This window comes from Magallana gigas, chromosome 6 (assembly GCF_963853765.1).
Source record: "Magallana gigas chromosome 6, xbMagGiga1.1, whole genome shotgun sequence".
Taxonomy (NCBI): Eukaryota; Metazoa; Mollusca; class Bivalvia; order Ostreida; family Ostreidae; genus Magallana; species Magallana gigas.
The window spans coordinates 49,877,009-49,900,121 of NC_088858.1; the positions used below are offsets into that span (position 1 = coordinate 49,877,009).

Below are 23,113 nucleotides of genomic sequence, written 5' to 3' on the forward strand. Positions count from 1 at the left end.
ACACATTAGAATGTCTGCCCAGTAACCTGCCATAAATGAAAGAAAAACACATTTTACCTTCTATTTTAACTTTTTCAGGTGTATTTTGAATTACAAATGTCATACATTGTACTCTGAATAGTTTATTTGGTTCAGAAATAAATACTTTTTTAGTCACATGTGTAAAGCAGTACAAAAATATCACAGATAAAGGACTGCATCAAGTGTTCATCAAGACTCCTCCATGTCTGGCCCAAGCAGTGCCCTCCTTTTTAAGTACTCTTCAAACATCATCATATATCTGTTTATGAAAGCTTTTCGTAAATGTTCACTGGATGACACACGTTTCTGCACTGAAGTGTTAATCTGAGATATCTTCACCAAATCAAACTTAGGGAAAACACTGCAAATATCCCAAACAATATGTTTGAATCAGTTCCATATACATTACTGTTAACAAACTGTAGGTAATTTACCTGGTACTAGATTTGTGTTGTTTTCTCTCTGCTGGTACTAGTTCAACTACATGTATTAAAAATTGCCAAATTCTATCAGTTACAAACTTTAAAATACATTGCATGGAGCTATATATAGAGTTGTTTCCATTGGATAGCAACACAATACAACTGAAATAATTAAAGCTGCTTGGTCCGATATTTTGGCTAAAACGGTATCAAATAATTTTAATATACATGTATAAACAAACCAATTATCTTTAAAGGTTATTGACTTTCACCTATTTAAACTAGCAGAATTGGTCTCCTTTCAAATTAAATAAAATACATATACATTGTAAAGTAAAAAAAAATTATTTCAGAATTGGAACTCAAAAGAACAAAGCAAATGCATCATTGGCTTGTTAAGAAAAGGGAACCGTTTAGTTTCGTCGCCTTATTGAATAGGTTTATTTAAACCACATTTATTCACTGATTGTAAACACAAAAAATCTTTTGAAATATTTTTGAAAAAAATTTAAGTTTTATTTTTGATTTGCCAAGACATTTTTGAAATCTTATTTCCTTTATTTATATAGCAAATGTCAAAGTCGTAATACAAGCATACCTGCTTGGACATTGGGGGCAAGTGTTAATAAGGTGCAAAATAATGTGGTAACCTTTCATGTAAAGTTTGTTTGTGAACAAATTTGGAATGTCATTTTCCGATTGAGGTATGAATTATATTACTGGGAAAACTACTTTGATGCCTATTAAACACAACATGCTAACAAAACTGTTGTTTAAAAGCACTAATAAAATTTGATATAAATTGGACCAAGCAGCTTTAAAATTGATACAGCTTGCATAATTAGCAAGATATTGATTTCTAATACTTTGAAAATGCTTTTATACATGTATAAACATGCAACTACCTAATACTTCACTCAAACATTATTTGTAAATTAAATTAAATACATTTGTTAGAAGTATCTGAAGTATATTACCCATGGCTGTCTTGAGTCTTTTTAATGAAGTCCGATTCTTGAAGTTTATCTTCGGAGATTCCTCCAAAGAGCGTCAAGTTGAGAATGGAGAGGCAGTCAGACTTGTTCAGTCGCAGGCTTGTACACATGTTTAGAAGGGCAAATATCATCAGTTCTCCAAACTTCTCATTGGTCAATATTACACTTTCTGTTGGAGAATACAAAAAGACACCAGTACTCATTCTGCAACTAAAAAGGGGTGGGGGTGGGGGTAATATAGTCTTAATTCCCCAAAGTACAGACTGAATTACATGATTCCATCATTTTAATTGCGAGATTATATAACTTCAAGCGCAAACTTTTGATATTATTTCATGATATTTCACAACTCACAATAAAATGAAAAGCAAGATTAATATTGTACTAAAATCTGTGAAAATGCTAACCCAGTTTCTGTACATATACCGGTAAATTGTATTAAATTTTCGCTTTTTATGCAATCCCTTTTACATCAAAAAATATCCAATACACAGAAATAAAATTCAGTATTGTTTGCTGTTAGGAACTTTTTAAATCACAAAAATGACTGACGAAAATAAAAAAAATTCTACATTTTGCCCATTTTGCAAATTTTTGGATATATGCAAAAAATCCAGACATAAGTATTATTCATTTGAATAAAGTACTACATTAAAAGAAAAAAAACCTGATTTTAGGTTTCCAAATGGGCAAGTCTTTTCCACTGTGACTGGATTTTCTAATGCAGTGTTGACATTTTCTGAACAGTCCCATGAATTTTGTTCACTTTCTTTATTCCATGATAGATCTGGTTTTAAAATTTGATTAGTCTGAAGGATCTGCTTCAACTTTTGGGGTGAGTATGCAGCTACAAAACTATAGAGAATGGTGTGTCCAGGAATGTGTTCCTTTATTTCCTCTGCCATTACTTGAATTTGAGATGGTAGAACACAAATGAATACCACATGGGATAAAGACACTAATTTGATATTGTCATGAAAGCAATCAACACCTTTATTCTGCAAGTATTCTGAAAAGAGAAAAAAATGGGAGAATTATACACAAGGTAAAAAAAGACTTTAAAAAAAGTATATATATTCAAAATTATATAGAATCAGTGCACAGGCTTTCAATTCTGCATTGAAGTTACTGTAATCCTAGAGCGGAATTAAAGAAGTTTATGAACAATGAATTTATATATACTCTGTCCCAAGATACCATCGATTCACATTTGCTTAATTACTCCATATTTATAAATACACATGTATCTCAGAATTCTAATGATTTTCATTCAAAAGTATGAAGAACTTTCTTAATTACTCGATACTAATAAATACCTCAGGGTTCAAATGATGTTCATTTAAAAGTATGAAAAATTTCCGAGAATTCTCTGTTTAAACACCCCCCTCTAGCTTATCAGGTTTCAATATATGGCTAAAAAATGTGATGTCAATAAGGATTTTGTATCGAAGCAGACCCTGATGATAACATTGATAAATTGCGCGAGGTATTCCGGAGACTTTTGAATGGAGAAAAGATGTTAATATTCCACATTTTAAATCTCCGTTAGAAATCTTTTTCGTTCCTGGGAATTTTTCTAAAGGAAGATATATCTTGGAAATTTCCCCTTTCATTGATTTCAATTGCACTTCTTTCACTGTGAATCACAGGTATGTCATGTGTATTCTTATTAATAATCTGCCAAATGTGCTGCATAAATATCTTAAGACAGAAAATTGTAGGCTGGACAGAGGAATCAAACCTCGAACCCCTGTAACTATACAGTAGTCAAGCGCTCTACCACTGAGCTACTCAGGCCGATATCCATGGTCCATATAGCCCCAACTACATTCCTCCCTCCTGATAAATAGTCTTTCCCGCTGAGGACATATTAAGATAAGTTTATAAGGACTTATTTAAACTGCCAGATAAAGGAAGCATACGGCACCATTTGTAGCTGTTGAGGTTATATGGAGCATGGATATTAGCCTTCATTGTAAAGCATCAGGTTTCATGCAAAACTTTTTACCTAGTGTCTCTGGTCTTCTGGTCGATACTTTCATGTCTTTAGGATTAACCCTTCCATAGGTCAAAAGACAGTGGGCTAACTGACTGCCAAGGCGACCGCATCCAATGATGCCGACTTTGAGAGGATCCCTAGCTTCTTTGTCTTGCAGAATCTTTGCTGTCATTTTTTGTGGACTCTTCATTTGTTTTTTTATTTGCCTTCAACAAAAATTACACTATACATATATACACGGAAAGCAGAGAGAGAGAGAGAGAGAGAGAGATATTCAACGCACCTTGCCTCATGGAGTATGTTCGCGAAAAACGTAGCTTGAGTGCAAGCAGTCACAACCATTGCATGTGACCTTTTTCTCAATGCAAGTAGCTGTTTCTCTTCATCGTTTAGTGCACTTTCAAACTGCAAAGACTCTAAATTATGTGTGATATCAATTGGAGTAATTTCAACGGCAGATTTTTGAAGTCTTTTCATAAGCGCCATTTTGTATCTATGAAAGCCCGCGCAAGCGCACTGACTTCTCTTACCGGTATTTAATAAGGTGAACTAGAAATGTTTCCTTCTTGTTTTCCATGACAAAAAAGCAAATGGGGCTCGCTGTAACAATGTGAAATTATTATTTTTAATTAAGTCAGGAACGTCCCTGTCCAAATACGTCATGCTATCATTCTTTAATTAAGGTGGTATAGGACACTTCCATGTTGTGACGTACTATACAGTAGGCCTATTTATCGAAATGAACAATAAAATGAAATGTGATTTTATAGTTTCTTTCCCAAAGTTGTGCAGTGGGTTAGATCGTTCACTATGGATCTCTAAGTCATGAGTTCGAATCGCGCTGAGGATTTTAAAATTTTTACCTTTCGAAATTAAAAATTAGTTCACATTAATATCGACTGATGGGGGGGGGGGGGGTGAAAAAGAACAATATTATGAAAGTTTTGCTTTTCTGTCTTACACGTCTACCTTAACACTCTTTGACTGTTTAGGGTGAAGTATGAGCCAGATATGACCTAGGAACTTGTCAGACTATTTATTTTTTTCTGCTATGAAATTTTTACCCCTCATGTTATACCAATTCTTCATCACAGAAGCAAATGTCTGTAGGCCAAGGGGAGAAGAATGAGTTCTTGAAGCAGTAAAAGATCATCTTTGACCTTGACATTTGACCTAAAAGTGTTATTTATTCAAGGTCACAACAAATCCCTTTCCCACAAGCTCTCTTTAGGTGAAATTGACCTACATAGGACCTTACAATATCTTGTACTGCAAAAAAGAATGGGAAAAAATGCTTTTCAATCCAAATTATCTTTTTATTATGAATAGTGACCTTAATGTCACTACATAACCTTTATCCACACGCCCTCTATTGGTGAATTTTGAACAATTAAAAATGATAAACAGTTAAAACAATGACTATTTATACATCATAAAAATTTTCCCAAGAAGTTGTAATAATCAATAATAAATAATAAATGAAAACAAAAATATAGTCAAAATATTTATTGTCTTACTAAACATTTTTGTATGTACCGGTACACTTAACATGTACCGATATTATGTAAAGTTTGAAATCAGCCTACAAACTGAACAAATCTCTTTTCAACAAGCACTGATAACATAATGGGATTTATTTCCGTGATCTTGTGCTTCTTCTCGGCCTGACCTCTCCTTCAGTTGACCTAGTTTCTGATGACCTAGATTCTGATGATTTTGACCGGCTCCTTGATTTTTTTGAAGTACTATCTCCTGTGGAATCTTGAGACTGAAATTTATGTACATGACCATAAATATTCCGTATGAATTTTGTATAAAAAGATTGCAAGTCAAAAGCATTTTAGAAAGCAAAATTTATCTCATCTATCGTATCTTAATACTAGACAATCAATAATGATAAAGCTTAAGAAATTTTTCCATGGGACATGATGGTTATAAACCTCTTACAGCAACCATGCACATTTCATTAAAGCTGACATGAATTCATAAATAAGCATTATTTCCCTTTTATCTCTGACTACTGCCATATTAGTTGTCGATATCTATTGTTCTGCTCATCGCTACACACCCCCTATATATGGCTGAGAGCGCTATTCATGCTTCATTCAGGAACTTCATACACCTGAACAAGTTACCTTGGACGAAAAGACATGTAAAAACACGTTTTAAAGAAAAATAAAATGACAACCACTGCACTGGCAAGATATATCCAATAAACGACGAAACAAGACAGACTGAAATCCAGGTGCAGATACTTATAAAATTCCTCGATAATTGTGGACTGTTTTCCTGTGTTTGTTATAACATCGCACAAGCACAAACCACACACTGTGGCAAATCGAGCAATGTCAATGATCGCATAGATTTTAGAAAAGGGGCGTTTTTGTAGGAACGGATGGAAACGATGTTACGTTGTTTCTATCTTGTATTTACTATCATTTATCTACTGTGTTGGATGTAGTGCCGCCGGGGTTTTCAAAAAGACGCAGACGTTATTCACTCTATATGAACGACACACGTGTTCGATACGAATGCGAAGTGAGGCAGCACTGTCTGTGCAAAATAATAAAGATATCTAGGAATCCTTTCAAAGAATAAATATATTTTGCATTTCATGGATTGTTGTTTTCTCTATTCTTTACTACAAACATTTTACTACAATGTGTAGTTCATGCATTTAGAAGTCTGTGCAACCTGGCTGCCTCGATCGGAAAGCAACCAACCGTAACTTTCTCAACCGGTATATATACTACAGTGGCAGTAGAGGAGCGATCAAAACTAATATAGCAACCAAATGCTTTTATGAATTCATGTCAGCTTTAATAACTTACTAGGAATGAGACTTATCAATGAAATGCCGATTTAACAGACACTCCAGACAGAATCTAACCTATAGAGATATCAAGAAACATGCCACTAACTCTATCACAATCTGGCTAGGTTATAAAACTTTCTGTGTGATAACTCCATACTCCAAAATCATGCATAAACATCTTGCTTTATAAATCATGGTGACTTGAACGTAAAGATCATGTATGCATTTAGAGAGAGAGAGTAGCATGAGTTGGAGTATAGGGAATAATCTCTCAGATTTTTGGGACCTCCAGTGTGATAAAGAAGCTCTAAGAGATGTATTGACAGTTATGAATCCCTGAAATGTGTGTTCCTGCTCTATGTGTGTACCTGATCTCCCTGGGAGTCAATGTTAACTATGTGTGTACCTGATCTCCCTGGGAGTCAATGTTAACTATGTGTGTACCTGATCTCCCTGGGGGTCATTGTTAACAGATGTATCCATGGCCTCCTCAGCAATGGCCAGGGCATTCTCTGGGGAGTCCACCTCCTCCATTTCAGTGTCAGGTTTATCCTACAAAAGTGTGAACTTGTCAATAAATAAACAACAAACTACCTTTAGAGACACATTACCAAGTAATGATCAATGAAATGAATGCCCCATTCTAACAAACTGAACTGTATGGAATTTTGTTCATGTTTTTGACTGCAAAAAATATAAGATGGACACTGACCTCTGTTGACCTCTTTGAGCCTCTTCTGGAGGGGGTCTCTTTTCTGTCGCTGGATGACTTGGCCTGTTTGTCTCTGTTTTCCGATACCTGTGCTGCTGTCTCATCAACATCACGCGGCTCTTGCTTTATCTATACAAAAAATCAACACCTTATTCATAGAGTTACAGAGCAAGCACAAATACTGGTACATATAACTATTGTAAAAATGAATCATATTGGATATTGTTGCCTGTAATATGAACCTGGACATTCTGGGCTATTATTTCATTCATTATTTGCTATAATCATGATACATGTATTATTATTTTTTTTAATGTATATGCCCCCTGAGGGCCCTTAATTGGTGAATAAATAAATATACATATTGACAAGTATAACCAAGTTAAAAGTCTTCAAACGCCTTGAATTGGAAGTGAAATTTGTGAATTTACCTGAACCAAGTTTGAGCCTATTGTCTGTATAGACTGGACCGTTTGTATGGTCTGAGTCTCCATAGGTGCAGGGGCTGATTCCTCGACCTTCACCACGGTCACCTGTGTTGGTGGGGCTGTAAGGACTGTGGGTGTAGCAGGGAGAATGGTGGGGGTTGAGGGAGGTCCCTCAGTCGGCTGGGCTGGAGCAGGGGCTACCTCGGGGGGATTCTCCAGTACAGCTAATACTGTCTTTGGTAGGTGGGCTTTCTGTAATTAAATAACATTTCAAAATTTTACTATTAAATCCATCAACAGTGAACCAACATAAAAATACCAATTTTATTCAAATCTTTATTTTTAAAATACTATTTCCTCACTGACAAGTAAACTATTCAATTCATAAAAAGTAAACCAACACACAAACAGAAAATTCTTCTTAAAAAGTGAGACCAACCTGGTTTGGAGCAAAAGAGTTGACATGTGTCAGAAGGGGCTCCCTGAGGTCGGGACAACTCTCAAATACACTCTTGAGCTGGGGAGCCCTGAGCTGTAGTAGAACAGTGAAGGACTGAGGCTTCATCTTCTGACAACAGCGGATAAATCCCTCCCATACCTTCTTGTTCTTCCAAACCTAAAGCATGCGTACAAGTAGTGGTGAAGTCATTATAACTACACAGCAAAACAAAAAGAGCATTTTTAAAAACTTATAAATTAATTAATTAGCTATAAAATATGTGTTAATTTAGGTATCTCCATACGCCTGGGAAAAGTTCTGCATACAAACCTGAACTTCTAAATTACTTAAACATATGGATTTCTAGCAACTGTTTGACTTGAAAATGACAGTAAAAATTCAATTTTCGGGGAAAAATCTTTTTGATATTGTACAGTGTACAATGTACATCTGTTCATGAAAATAAAAGTCTCTGCGGTATTCAAACTTGGGACCGGCAGATTAATAGCTTAAAGCTACATCCATTGCGCCACAGAGATAAACAACAAAGAACTAGGTACAGTTTCAGTCATATTTTGCCCTGTTTAAGAGAGATTTTTAAAAAATCCACCAAAAATGGAAATGAAACATTTTATATTTACACAAAAACACCCATAAACTACTATTCTATAAATAGTTATCTGCTTAGACTGTCACAAGGGTAATTGTGACATCACAAACAGTGCATTTTCACGTAATTTTTATAAAACTGAGCAGAAGACACCAGAACTTTTGAATTTTATCAGAGAGAGAGAGAGAGAGAGAGAGAGAGAGAGAGAGAGAGGTATACCTCTTTAGATATGAGTCTCTGTAGGATGTTGAGGATGAAGCCCATCAGCCTGGGGTACATTGATAGGGACTGTAGGACGGTCCTCATGAACAGTGTGGGTAGGGGGTCCTGCTCCATCAGAGTCTTCATCACCACAGCCAACACCTCCTGGGTGTAAATATTCTTCTCACTGAAGCACAGGTTGGTGGCTGAAAAAACAATATTACTCTGTGATATATTTCACACAGGTAAACTCCAGGTAAACTCCAGGTGAGGTGGGGGTGGTGGTGTTATAACTGTCTTACAATTTGTGCTTCACTTTAATTAATGAACCAGTACACACCTTTGATAATGGTCTTCATGTCACACTTGGTTGGGTCAATGTTGTGCAGTGCTATCAACAGATCGACCGGAGTGAGAGGAGATGTGTAGTTGGCGTCACTATGGCCACCTAGCAGACGGTTAAACACCTCTTTTACAACAATGGGGTTCAGCTTGATGAGTTTAGGTAGAGCTTGTATTACTTCATCCTGCAATTGCACAAAAACACACAGATATACAATCAATGAAGCAAAGAAAAGCACATTTCTCTCCAATAAGCAACCAAATGAGAACTCAGTAAAATATGTATACTAATATTTTGAGAGAAGTCATTATTACCATGCTCTTTTATCATAACTAATATCATAACTATTCACAGTTCTTCATACACAGTTATTCTATTCTTAATATACAATTGAAATGTCCTGCTATTGATATTGAGAGCTTTATTTTCAGAAACAGCTGACTAATGACTTGTGCGACCTCCGTACCTTTGACAGCCCTGTCAGTACAGGTATCAGGAATCGGACATCGGGTACTCGCTTGTGATAAAGGTCTCGGACTCGTTCCACCAACTCAGGCGATGGAGAGGCTAAAACAAGAGATGGATGTGAATTTTTCAGTACAAGTACTGTAAAATACCGGTTATATTAATACGCAACATTTCTGATTATGATTATACCTTAAGCTATATACTTATTATACATTTTTGTGTTAAAGGAACTTGAGTATTAATAAAGATTTAATATGACAGTATGTAGAAATATCTGATTTTTGATACCTTTATCAGTCAGGATATGAATGACCCTGGTCACGAGGGTCTCTGCTCCCTTGGGACAACTCTCCACCAGAGTCAACAGCTCGGGTGATTTCATTCCCATTCCTTTAACCTGATCAAAGTGTCATTAGTGATAGAAATATTCAAATGACATTAACCGACAACTGCTACAACTTGTACAGGTCTTAAAATATTTGACTCTTGGAAAATGCAATAAATTTTTATAGAGCACTGTATTTGAATGGAAAATCTTCACTAGCATCTACACTATACACAATATTGTATGTACATGTATTTATTTACATGTACACTGTACATTGCTCTCTTTCTTCCCATGTATATTATACAGTATTTACACAATGGCATGCACATAGATGTGTTCCCTTTATTTATAAATCTGTAATGAGAGTGTAATACATTTACATTATCCAGAAGACAATTTTATTTATACATGAACTGCATGGTAGTTACACATTTACGATACATGTACATGCTTTCTATACTATGTATATAGTTTAATTACACACTGAAGCACATGTATTTACTTTTAATAAATTCATTAAAAAATATACTGCATTTTTTTTTAACACTAAATACTCTCTCATTTACAGGTAATAAATTCACACTACTGTTCCTCTATAAACACATGCACCTGATTGTACCATAGCATTATATACCATCTATATATACAAGTACTTACTGGGTTCTCTAGAGCTCGAAGAATGATTCTTTTGATGTCAGCTCCAGCTGAGGTGTACACCATTGCCAATCTAAACACATGTCAAATCAATGCATCAATGAACCTTTTTCCAAATTATTACCTCTGTTTGTTTTACTCTTATCAATTTTTAATGCCTATTTAAACTGAATTCATGTTGAATAAACTTGCATAAATTTCTTTACTGGAAAACTGATTAATAAATAGCATGTGGCTAAACAACTTGTATTTGACAGTTCCTTCTCTCAGAATTATTACACCTCTTGAATTCTTCTGACTCAAATTAAGGAATTTATTGGTGGCTAAACTTGCGGATGCTGAGCATTCTGACCCAGAAGAAGAAACTTACTGGTGAATCAGCTTGTGATTGTTGGGCAGGAGGCCGAGATACAGGTACAGACACATCTTGATAGTGTCCTCAGTCCAGGACTGCAAGGCAGGGTCATCTAGGGTAAAGGTCAAGGTCATTTTGTTAAGTTATTTTTGAATATATCACAAAATGATGTATCAAAGGACTATCATACACATTTACACTCTTAATTGCTTTATATCAAATACTAGCACTGAATGTTCTTCAAAATATATTTACCAATGACTTACAGTGTATGTTTGATAATTACTGGTATTAAAAAAAATATTCTTAACATTTTTATTAATGCTAAAATCATTTAAAATACTAAATTTTGTAAAACCATTAAACATAATGAATGAGAATAGTATGAAAATGAAGTGTATAAATATAGCCACTGCACAACACTTACTTTTACTTTTCCCAAGCATCTCTGTGGGTGGTTTTGTTAGCAAGAGATTCTTCAACATTTTTGTGGCATATTGCTGAAAATAAAATAAAAATACTACTACATGTATTTGCATTTCCATCCCTTTTGTTAAGGATCTTTATACTCTGTTTTTACCTCCAACATCACAGTAAGGTAAAACCTGTGGCATGCATACATGTATTACTTGGCGCTATTCAAAAAAATTAACTGGATGAAAGTTTGACATATGTACACAATATTGAATAAAGAGATTTACAGGAAAACAGTTTTACAATAGATTTTAACACAGCTGCAAATTCAGAGCAAAGTTACTTAAATAATCTTCTAGAAATAATTTTACTCTTGAAACTATTATTAGATTTTACAAAGGTTCCATTAAAACTCATTTAGATCTGACCTCTATTTGAGAAATGACTTAAATGTAGTACACATAATACATTAAGATTCCTGTAGTACTGACCTCTATGTAGGGCCTGATGTGCCCCTTCTCATACAGCTGTTTACTGCAGTGGATGGCAGTGGCCCTGACCTCAGGCATGTCATGGTGACATGACATAAGGAGGACCTCTAAGAACCTCAGTCTGTGGGCGGGGCGTGTCAGGATCAGCTGACGCAGCGTGTTGATCCCACTCACCACCCGATCCTACAACAGAGGAAGGTGCATTGCTTGATTAATCGTATAATCATTCATGCATCTACAGAACATGTACATGTATGTTAACTTATGTGGATGTCCATCTTTTAAAGGGAAATCAAAATGAGGTACATTTACCTGCAAGAAAATAAACCAAATAAGGAATTTCTAATTCATTATGTGAATAAATGTTACAGTATATCAATAGAGCAATAATTTACCTGGTCCATGCAATATTTCTTGAGAATTTGAATGGCATTATCAGTAATGGCAGGAGCTTCCAAAATTAGACGATGAAACAATCTGCAAGAACAAGAAAAATAGATGAAAGACTCGATGAAACAAGAATACCGCTAAACGGAGCATTACCTCAGAACAGGAAATGTTTTCAAACATGTTACCAAAGAATTACCACTGCTAAGCTCAGATCACCTTTGATCAAGTTAAAAAATTGGTGATATTTCCTTGCAAAATGTCAATACATTTTACATCAAATCAAGTTAACTAATTTGTGTACTATTGTAAACTCATACCTAAAATTTGTATTGCTCATTTTCAACAAAACCAGTTATCCTGAGGAATAATTCCCTATAACTTTGGAAATGAGAAGGGTTTAACTTATTCCTATTCTAAAGAAGCATGCAGAATGGGATGATTTGTCAAAAGCTCTATGGTTTTCTTTCCATTATGCCAATAAGATTTGTAAAGTATCACTCAAACACAAAGAGGTGTGCATAGGGATGTTAAAACAATTCTTTCGTTTCAATTTGTCCAAAAAATGGATAATGACAACTTAACCAACAACAGAATTAAAAATTTTCTTAACAAACTTTAAAAAGTTAAAAAAGCATAACGAACCCCTCCTTTGTGGTCTGTTCAGTTCGCTCAAGGAGGCCTGATAACAGCCTTGTCAGGCATTCATCATAGCTGGCCAGGGAGGTCCGCTCATTGCGAAGATTAGACGCGCAGAATCCCTGACAGTTGGCATACTCCTGGTACAGCCAGGCAAAGGCAAGGTCAGAACGATTACGCAGGTCCTCAAATATATATTCTTGTAGCACTGCAAACATAAACAACCAAATCACTGAAGCACCTAAACTAGGTCCTTTATATCTGATCATTTCTATATAAGAATTACATGAGCAAAAAGTTCTTACAGTTTTTTAATTCTCCACCAAACTGTGACACAAGGCTAGTCAGTAGTTTGGTTCTGGCTGACAAAGCATTCCCTAATGATGCACTTTCTGATTAAAAGAAAAAACATAACACTATTAGTGAGTATCACAATAATAAGTAATACTTATACACGAGGGCTGGTTCTGCCTTACTCTCTGCTTGTAGGATTCGTTTGACTGAGGCGATGGTCATTTCATCCAACCTGTCTCTGTCCAGGTCAGAGGTCACTGTGGACAGCTTGAATTGTTTGATTCCAGGTCTCACAGATCGTATTTGCTGAAATATCAAGATTTAAAATGTGAATCTAAATCTTAATTTGTTACGAAATGATTTTACTGTCTGGAGAGAAAAATAAATTGGCTTATAACGCAATATCAAAGTTTTGACATGTATATCCATCATTATTTTTCTAAAAATGTACATGGATAGGTTAAGGAGGCATATGGGCAATTTAGCGCCTTATTTTGATTGTAACAGTGAAAATAGTATAAAAAATTAATCACCGTTTTGAATCAGACCATAAAACATGCAATAAAATCAAGTACATTACGACAACCTCGGTGTAATATCACACGAGAACTATAAATACAATATGTAGCTTATATTTATTTGTTAATATAAAATGAGATAGAACAACACTACCTCAAGGTTTTCCCTAAACAATAAACATTTCTAATAAAGGTAAAACATCTCAGATTTATGAAAACTACTGCTAGAATCCTTTATTCTCCTTGATAAAATAGTTATTCGTCCAGTTCTCAGAAAACCTTCGCAACTTTTAAACAGTTTTCACCGAAAACAATATATTAAAATTGCATCAAAGCAACACAGAACAAAAGATTCTACTTTTTAACACTTTTCAATTTAAGCATCGATCAAACTATTGATAAAAGTAAAATAAGAAGTTGCCTCAAACTTTCTCTTAAACATGCTTAGCAACCTCAGAAACTGAAGTATGTTAAATTCACTTTGAGATCAAGAGTTGCCATTTTTAGATGTAAACAAACTGAATCACATAGGCTGGTGATGGTGTTTAAAAGACAAAAAGAGACTATCAAAGGCAAGTAAAGTGTTCATATCTGTAATTAAATGTCCGAGGAATTATTTCAAATTAAATATTTGTATCAAATATATTCGGAAATAAGGTTAATCAGTCCAAAACTAGCACAATTTTTTGTTTACCATATATAATTGCAGATTTTTACTATGGGTGGCACTGTAGCTCCCGAGTCGTCCATCCGAATCTTTTCAGACAGGGAGCTACAGACCTGCAGCTACATTTAACACAGACTCCATATGCTTCCTTGACACCCCTGCATACTAATCTTTGTTTTTTAAGACAAAATCATTTCTCAGTATGACTATAAGCTGCACACTTTACAGATTTCTAAGGAAACTTAATAAAGTTATTAAAATGACTAAAATGCACACTAACTGGAGCTGCTGGTAGATTAGCTGCCTTTGAAGATGACGGCCCAAGTGCTTCTGTAAGGCCACCTAAAAAAGAAAGTTTGTCCAATAATATCCATATAAATAATAAACAAGATTAGGTATTTTAAAATTAAAACAAGTAAGTTACTAGAAAAAATATGTTTAGTAAGGTTTTAATAGGTCATTTTTAAAGTATTAACTAATGGAGACCATTTAACTAAATGCAAATGAATTGAGAACTATGTTTTGTACAGTTTTTCTTACCTACAACGGTCTGTATAACCTGTTTAGGAGAGGTGGGCTGGTACTCAGGGGACGCCCCTCCATCCTCCTCAGACACCTCCTAAAATAATAGTAGTGTACCAAAAGTGAAATGTACAATAATGTACTACCGAATTACATTCCCTATATGTTCATTTGGGATTTACCAGTGAAAAACTGGTTCACAGCAGAATTCTTTTTCAACTGAGCTTTTTTTCTAAATTTTTTAAATCTTGAACAATAACAGAGACCTTCAAGAACTGCTTCATATTGAAAAATATTGGAACATTGCTTTGAATGTGAAAAATGTTGGTTTACTGTATATGTACTAAGATTTAATAATCATGAAGCCTTTTTTGGTACATGTATTTCAAAAAATATATCAAATACATCATCAATATCTTGAGATTGGGATATTTTATAATTAAGGCCATGAATGATGCTTAGGCTTATTTTCACTGAAAAAAAAGATAATTAATTTATATAAATGTTGAAGATTTCACAACAAGCTACCTCTAGCTGGACTTCAGCGATGCCCTTGCCCATTCCAGCAGCAGTGAGCTGATTGGCCAGTAGGCGCCCCATGTGTTTTATCTGTCCCTCTGTCCCGGCAGCAGCGATGGGGGTGTAGGTTGCCTGGAAATGGGGAGGAAGCTGGTCTGGCAACATCACCTGTAAAATTAAATCACACTACCTGTGAACCACCTGTGAGGGATTCACTTTGCCTTACAGTCTGATGTAAACCAGTTACAAAAAGAAATTCAAAAAGGAAATCAATGAATACACTGACCATGCTAATCAGGACAAGATCTGCCACATTCTGTGGAGTCAGGCGGGGGATGATGTCCTCAGCGGTGATGTCTACCGCAGTCTGTCGCTGTTTGAGGGTTGCAGGTGCTTTTACTTTAGAGCGATCCACAAAAGGAGTCATGCCAGCATCGTCATCATCCAATTCAATCTAAAACATATACATGTATTTTATACAATTTTGATAAAGTGTATATTGGTATATATCTTAGCAACATCATCCAACTTGATCTATTATATACAGTTGAAAATTCTAATGCTGCAAAAATACACATCAACAATAGCAACCATATCAAATCAAAGCATGAATGAGCACAAAAATTGCTACTATACACAGTATAAGTTTAAAAAAAATAAAATAAAGATAGTTGATCCCATTTTCTAAAATCATCAAATTGCAACTCCTTTTAAAATTCATAAATGACTTCCAACTAAAATTTCCTTAACCATGTTCTATCAGTTTTCTACTTAAGCTGTCAATGTCCCACCTCACTCTCTATTTTGGCTTTCTTTGTTGTACCGCCCGAGTCCTCCAGCTTCCTCTTCCTGCTCTCGTCAATCTTTGGCATATTCTTCATCACCTTTAAGTAGTAGAAAACTCGTCAATTCAGTCTTAAAACTAACTGGCAATATTAAGTAAACATTTACGGCGTGGTACCAATGATTGTACATGTACTGTACTTCTTGACAAACATCAAATCGGCCTTCATTCAACCATCAGTATTTTTTGACCTGACTTACCTCCGAGTTGGTGGCCCCCAGGTCTGTCAGGAGTGTGGTTATCTGTGTGATGTAGTCCACTGAGGCCTTGTGTTTCAGCAGGGACAACATGTGCATCTTCATGTTCTTACGCACACTGCTCACCTGAGACTTCGCCAGTGTGGGCGGAAGATTTACTACAAAACACAGACACATTAATAGAACACATTTACATATCTGTATCATAGACTAGTTAACAAGTGTAATCCTGATTCCAGTTATACATTGATATTTGCAGTACATATATTTCCCACATTTGACCAGAACTGGTAAATATCACAACAGTTTATTGCAATGAAAATATTCACAAATTATATTCCTAAACAAGTTTAATTTAAGTGCAACTTTTTGTGCACAAGAAATATACAGGTTTTTTATGGATGGAACTGTAGCTCCAAGGTCCATCAACCCAAATTTCCGATGGAGCTACAGTTCTGCAGCTACCTGGTTGTGTGTTTTCATACTCATTGGATAAAAATTATTCCCCTTTACATATCACAAATGGTCCTTTAAGTACAATAAAACCTTTAGAATAAAACTTACTGCTGAAGAATAACTTCTATGTATAAAAGATAGAGGATGATACATGCACAGGTAAATAAAACTAATTAACTTACCCTGCAAAGTCTCAAAAGACTGCACCACCTTCCCGAAGAAGTACGGCCTCTGTCTGGCTATGGTGGTCAGACTTCCCATGACTGTCATCAGGTTTATACTGAAACAAGCAACCCAGTATATCTAATACACTGTACATTCAAAGAACACTTAAAGTGCTGAAAATGCATTTAGCTTATTTCTTTTAAATACAACCCAAAAGTTGAATTATTTACTTTCGTATGATTATCAATACCAATCAATCTGGATATTGTCCAATAAATGACTTAAACACATGAAAATCACAAAATGTTATCATTTTCCTAATTTTATTTGGGCTAAAAAATTAATATCAATACACAAATGAGAGACTTTTATCAAGTCTTTAAACCTCAACCAATTATATTAATTTCTTGTGGTATGTTAGCAATAAAACAATTATACTACAACAATACCCCCTCCACCCATTGTAAGTCAGCGACATCACTGGTCCATGTTTTTGTTATCATTCACCTGAAAATGTCCAATATTGAGGCTGTATATACCTGGAAATGTGAGGTGAGGCTTGGAATTGCAGAAGTGTTTCAAACATCTGTTTGCCTTGCTCCTCCAAACGTTTGACTTTTAGATACTTGTTGTCCTCTGGAACAAGATCCAAAGTGACCTCAGCATCAGGCTTCGAAGATTTTGGTACCTCTGAATCCTACATACAACACAATTATTCAATAAATAATAAATTTCTAACATTAAATTGTATCAGAATTCTATTCTATCTTTGAGGATTTCTATACATACCGGAGTTTTACGAGACAGAGTCAAAATAACCCCTTCCATAAACTTCACAACATGAGTTCTTATTCTGTAATGTAGAAACAAAATGTACATGTACATCATCATTGTCAACAAAAATATATGTGAAAAATGAAGCAAACACTTTGCAAAAAAAGTTAGCCTAAAATCTTACCCATCATTCTCTGAGTCAATAAGCTCAAACATTCTGTTTTTCAGGGATTTCATAGTCTCCCACACAAAAGATTTTTCTTCTGTTACATTTTTGGCCTTAGCTAGCCACTAAAACATCAGATATAAATATTATCATTCCTTGGATTTTAAAAAGCCTCTCAATTATCAAAAAAAATTTCATCTATAATGTTAATTTTTTAACTCACTTTTACTATGACTTTATAAACTTGAGGTAAAGACAATATGACTTTCTTTTGGACATTGACATTATCATCTTGCAGAAGAATTTGCAGACAGGGCAGTATCTTGTTTAACAGCTCAGGATCTTTCTTACTGCAACAGATTTTACATTCATTTACTTTAAAGTTTATACTATCTGGTACAAGCAAATCAGTTGAGTTGATGAAATAATCAGATTCAACATAAAGGTTGAAAATACAGAGTGAAACATTTTTAAAATGAATATGGTAACATAATGACAAGGTTTATTCATTTACAATTTCTTTTGATAGCACATGAATAGCAATTTGTAATTAAGATATACATGAATAGCAATTTGTATACAACATGACCATGTATAGCAATTTATAAGTATAATGTACATGTATTGCAATTCATAGGTCACATATACATAATAATTTATTTGTTTGCAACCTGTTTTACTTACCAAGCCTCTTCCATGAAGGTTATCACATATTTCTTCACATCAACTGACCGGTCACTTTGAAAAGCAAGCATTTCCTAAAAAATAAGCATATACATGTCAATATTTATATAGAAAAATTTCTTCATTTACGAAACATTTGTTGGTTCGTATATACAATGTAACAAAACTTTCCATTTTCAAATTAATGTATATGTCTTTCGACTCTATATATGTTTTTTTTTTTTTTTTTTAAAAAGCATGTACACAATCAGAAAACTTTCTTAGATTTAACAATTTGTTGTACCTGGTATACCTACAAGTAATTCTATACTTACATCTAAGAAATTATCAAGCAAAGTCGGATCCTTGTGAATGATTAATTCTTGAACCTGGAAAATTTCATAAGATCATCAAAAGGTTAATTCTTAGTACATGTAGTTCATACCCTACAAGACAGGCCAAAGATAGCATGTAGAAATGTCAATGTTGGGTTACAATGGTCGGTGTCATTTGTAATGAAAAACATACTATATTAGATATTTTGTTATTTCAGACTTAAGTTTTTATGCCATTTTAGCAGCTATGCCTTTTTTTAACATTTGCCACATCTCAATTTTTTTTACCACATTCACACACCCATACATGTATGAAAATAATGGACATTTTTATATTTAATGCTATACATTAGGGATGGGACGGTCCACTGATGCACCGGAGCATCACAGTATTTATTTTGACGATATTTGGATCGATACATTTATCATTAATACAACAATACCTAAGGGAACTTTTTTTTATTTTCCAAAAATATCCGAGCTTCATACATCGGCTATTTTTAGTCCACGTGCCTAATATGAAAGTACAAAGATGATGGAAAACCTCGTAAAGTTGTCAAAACTGTTAGGAAGCTAAATCTGGAGTGTGGACAACTTTTGGATTACTTGTTTATGAAAAATTAGTGTATATGGGACTAAAGCCATTTGTAAATTGTGCAACGCTCATTTTAAATACCCCGGTATATCAAAATAACTTTGGACATGCGGTAATATATCGACAGATTGAATAAATTTGTAATCCTTATTCATATTTTCATTTAGTTGCAATGTATCGTGATATGTATCGTATCGCATCTCATGTATCGTGATATGTACAGAATCGGCTAAGTACAGTATCGTCCCAGCCCTACTATACATATATGTACACTTTAAAATTAACTGCTTTAACTCACTGCAAAGGTAGCACTGTAAACATATCATCATTACTTTAAGAATACCTGTCTGAGAATGTTTATCTTTTGGGCTTCCTTTGACATCAAAGAAGCCTGATTAATGAGTTCAACAACCTGAAAAAGAACAATTCACTGTAGAGTATAACGGAAGTTGAAACAATTCATAAAATAGTTGCATGATAATGATTCTCTATAAATACCTTTTGATTTTGAAAATATACATGTACATGTAGCTTAAATTTTCATGTACATTAAAGTGTATATTTAATAATGCAAAATACTGGTATCTTTTGTTCCAAGCTAACTAATGCTATTTTCTACACTCATTAATATATGTTAATTTCATCTAATCATTTTTGATACGCAAGACTTCCAGCATTAAAAATATTCTCAGAGATTTTTGGCATCATCGTGTGTGTAATGTCAATCATGTCATGGAAATGCAATTATGTGCACTAACAGGTCAGCTGAAGCATAAAATTTACATGTTTTTTTTCAAATAGATTGCTGCTTTTAAAACAGCAAACTTGGCACAGAAAAGGGAATGGATTACAATATGAAGAAAAAGAGAAAAATATATCTACTGTGAATGTCAGACATAAAAAGTGTTTTGGCGTAGATTTTTTCAATGGAAAAAAATATTATACGAAAGGCTTATATTATATAATCTAGATGGTGATCAATACCGCAAGTGACCGGGTGACTGTGAACAGTATGGTGCACACAAACTCTAGAATGCTGGAGAAAACGTACCCAGGAGAAAACGTACCCAATTCCTAGGGTACGTTTTCTCCAAGAGAGAATGTATCCAGGTACGTTTTCTCTTGGAGAAAACGTACCCTATAAAAATCATGAATAACAGTTTAAATAGATATTCTGGGATGCAATAAAATACATTATGTATTATGCAATAAACATTTGTATCATTTAATAGTTGCTTTTGTTTTTATATAATTACGTACATTAATTAATTAGACAATAATTGTGTTATATACAAATGCACCGACTTCGCCTGAGCAGTTTAATTAGTCGGGAATCATTCCATTGATATAAATAAAATCGTTAAAAAAATATAGATCGACATAATAGTTTTGATTGCAATATAATTTGGAGAACTCAATTATGAGTATCTCGAGAAGTCAATAGCGCGTTTTGTTGTTGTTGTTTTTCTTGTCGATAGATAATACATCATCTTTATGAATAGTTTTTTTTTTCATTGTTAAAATGTCCCTTGAATTGACACAACTTTGAAAGTCTCCAAGGGCTAATTACATTGAAATTACTAATATTAAAAGCAGAATACTTATCACAAACATGGTAAATTTTATCAACTATCAAAAAATTATTTTTGACATAAAGTTGAAAATTTTGAGCTTAAATCATGTTCAAGTCCTTTTGATATTTAATCGATAAATATAAGAAAACCCTTACAGGATCTATTATTATTTTAAAGATGTCTGACATTTATTTAAATTGTATATTCCTATATATTTATTCATTAAAATATGCATTAAAGTAGTAATCAAAACTAACTGACATGTCCAAATCCTTTAAATATTCAACCGATACATATAAAAGAATTATTATTATCTATCAATTCCTCTATATTAAATGCAGTAAATTAAGTTATTCAAACTATATAACTTATATGTTTATTATCTTAATGGGTACGTTTTCTCCAAGAGAAAACATACCTGGGTGCGTTCTCTCTTGGAGAAAACGTACCCTAGGTACGTTTTCTCCTGGGTACGTTTTCTCTTGGGTACGTTTTCTCCTGATACCAAGCTCTAGAGTACCTTATCATAAGTCGATATCGACTCATTGTGTTTGTCTTCCTCGTCCATGAAGAACTGTGCTGCAGTCGATCGTCTGCTTTCGTCCGCCATTTCGTTTTCTATATTTTCACATACAGCACATGCGTTGTTTTAATCTAGAGAAAAAAAACCCTGAAAAAGTGAATTTTCCAAAAAAAATTTACGGAAGTTGATTTCTCTGTTTCCCGATCCCGATGCTTTTCGCGAACCATATTTAAAAACAGGGTCACTTGCTCTAAAATTAAGTTCTTTTTCTCCTACACTATTTTATTAGATATTTTCATTTCAAAATGCCCAAAATTTAAATTTCAAACATTTTTTACGCTGTATAGAGACCCGCCAGGGCATGTTTTATTATGAATTGGCTACTCAACCAATAACAATGACTCTAGCAACTATAAAAACAGACAGCATCGAAGGTTGAGCAAAAATGATTTTGAGGAACGGTCCCCTCCACTTTTTTTTAGAAGCAAGCAAATTATAGGGTAACTTAAGAAATTAGAATTAAAGATTGGTAAATTTTTATTTAAGTCTGTCATTTTTATAACCTTCCACAGTCAACAAATTTTCTGATTTGTCAGGACTCTTTGACCATAAATCAAAAGATCTGCGCAACGGCCAACCAAACAACCTAACCGGTATATTTACGCATAATATCAGTGTTCAAGTGATGGCCCACTGTCTCAAGCCATGGTCTGGCGTGTGTTGTGGCGGATTGGAGAGGATCGTATACGTTATATTGGCCGTGGTTCGCGACGATGCTGAGGACCACCCGACACTTAAACTTAACGCCTGCATAAACTAAGTCAGATATAGACCCAATTTTAGATAATCTATGCACACTGCTTCTACCACGAACGCACTTGTATTTCGTATAACGACTACATATATGTGTATATATATGAATATTGTCAGTCATTGTGCAATAAAACCATATTAGGAGGTGTCGCCAATGATCAAAAGAAAGGGTCCACTTGAAGCACTCGGGAAAATAGATAGGGCAAAGATCAACAGCTGCTTTAGAAGATCAGGAAGGAATGCAGAACAGGCTCTGATGTGTCAACACCACGATCAAGCAATGACGTATAACAAGCAAAAACAGTCCGCACCAACCTTGAACATTTAACACGGTTTATTTACAGTAAACTGTCCCATCCAGTTTGTATATGTACAAATATGTCATTGTGTGATGTATAAATTCGGAGCACATGATTACCTTCATTCCATAAAAGTAACAGAGAAAGGAAGTGGTGGTGATGGTGGTGGTGGTGGTGGTGGTGGGGGGGGGGGGGGTATTTATTAATTCTTCCCAGCCCAAACTACACATAAACAACATATTTCCTTTAGCACCTAAAATTCACGCCGCTTATAGTTAGCCCCAACATGTACCATCGATTTACAAACATCCATGGAACAATAAATTAAATAAAACAGCTCTCTAAGTTAGTAACTAACTATTTTATAGAGGCTGAGCAGTAAGCTAGACCACCAATGTGCTGCAAGCTTTAAGGATGTTAAGCATTTACACAAAACCAGGTCTTAAAACTTTCTATAGAACATTAAAC

At 34.4% G+C, this 23,113-nt stretch overlaps 2 protein-coding genes across 3 annotated transcripts; both read right to left on the bottom strand.

The window, feature by feature from the left end:
• Window positions 1-51: 51 nt before the first annotated feature.
• LOC105342183 (NADP-dependent oxidoreductase domain-containing protein 1) lies at window positions 52-3,951 on the bottom strand. Its single transcript, XM_011449065.4, has 5 exons — window positions 3,721-3,951; window positions 3,447-3,643; window positions 2,106-2,447; window positions 1,421-1,607; window positions 52-382 (listed from the first exon to the last, which is right to left on the bottom strand). Exons 1-5 carry the CDS (start codon window positions 3,921-3,923, stop codon window positions 211-213), a joined length of 1,101 nt encoding a protein of 366 aa, XP_011447367.3. The 5' UTR covers window positions 3,924-3,951; the 3' UTR covers window positions 52-210.
• A 977-nt stretch (window positions 3,952-4,928) lies between these two features.
• Window positions 4,929-22,393, bottom strand: LOC105342182 (symplekin). Of its 2 annotated transcripts, XM_034467335.2 has the most exons (33): window positions 22,197-22,393; window positions 21,531-21,664; window positions 19,780-19,848; window positions 18,842-18,895; window positions 18,528-18,601; window positions 18,067-18,193; window positions 17,862-17,968; window positions 17,693-17,756; window positions 17,443-17,600; window positions 16,921-17,018; window positions 16,286-16,440; window positions 16,033-16,125; window positions 15,528-15,695; window positions 15,251-15,409; window positions 14,741-14,819; window positions 14,481-14,542; window positions 13,198-13,321; window positions 13,027-13,113; window positions 12,728-12,929; window positions 12,091-12,172; window positions 11,696-11,878; window positions 11,218-11,290; window positions 10,806-10,902; window positions 10,439-10,508; window positions 9,742-9,850; window positions 9,452-9,552; window positions 8,983-9,169; window positions 8,661-8,848; window positions 7,832-8,008; window positions 7,396-7,644; window positions 6,965-7,093; window positions 6,697-6,804; window positions 4,929-5,205 (listed from the first exon to the last, which is right to left on the bottom strand). In XM_034467335.2, the coding sequence occupies exons 2-33, from the start codon at window positions 21,618-21,620 to the stop codon at window positions 5,071-5,073; spliced, it is 3,858 nt and encodes a 1,285-aa protein (XP_034323226.2). In that variant the 5' UTR covers window positions 21,621-21,664; window positions 22,197-22,393; the 3' UTR covers window positions 4,929-5,070. The 2 variants fall into 2 exon arrangements, with proteins under 2 accessions (XP_034323226.2, XP_011447365.3); XM_011449063.4 differs by lacking the exon at window positions 22,197-22,393 and having other exon boundaries at window positions 21,531-21,738.
• Between the last annotated feature and the right edge of the window lie 720 nt (window positions 22,394-23,113).

Bases quoted from the DNA above. Each gene is read 5' to 3' on its own strand.
- LOC105342183 (XM_011449065.4), bottom strand. From the start codon at position 3,923: ATGGCGCTTATGAAAAGACTTCAAAAATCTGCCGTTGAAATTACTCCA. The intron at 1,608-2,105 runs GTTTTTTTTCTT...ATTCTCCAACAG, and splicing joins ATTTGGAAACCTAAAATCAG to AAAGTGTAATATTGACCAAT. The intron at 383-1,420 runs GTAATATACTTC...GGATATTTGCAG, and splicing joins AAGACTCAAGACAGCCATGG to TGTTTTCCCTAAGTTTGATT.
- LOC105342182 (XM_034467335.2), bottom strand. From the start codon at position 21,620: ATGGCGGACGAAAGCAGACGATCGACTGCAGCACAGTTCTTCATGGAC. The intron at 8,849-8,982 runs GTGTGTACTGGT...TTGTTTTTTCAG, and splicing joins CATGAAGACCATTATCAAAG to CCACCAACCTGTGCTTCAGT. The intron at 5,206-6,696 runs GTACACACATAG...CATAAATTTCAG, and splicing joins ATGACCCCCAGGGAGATCAG to TCTCAAGATTCCACAGGAGA.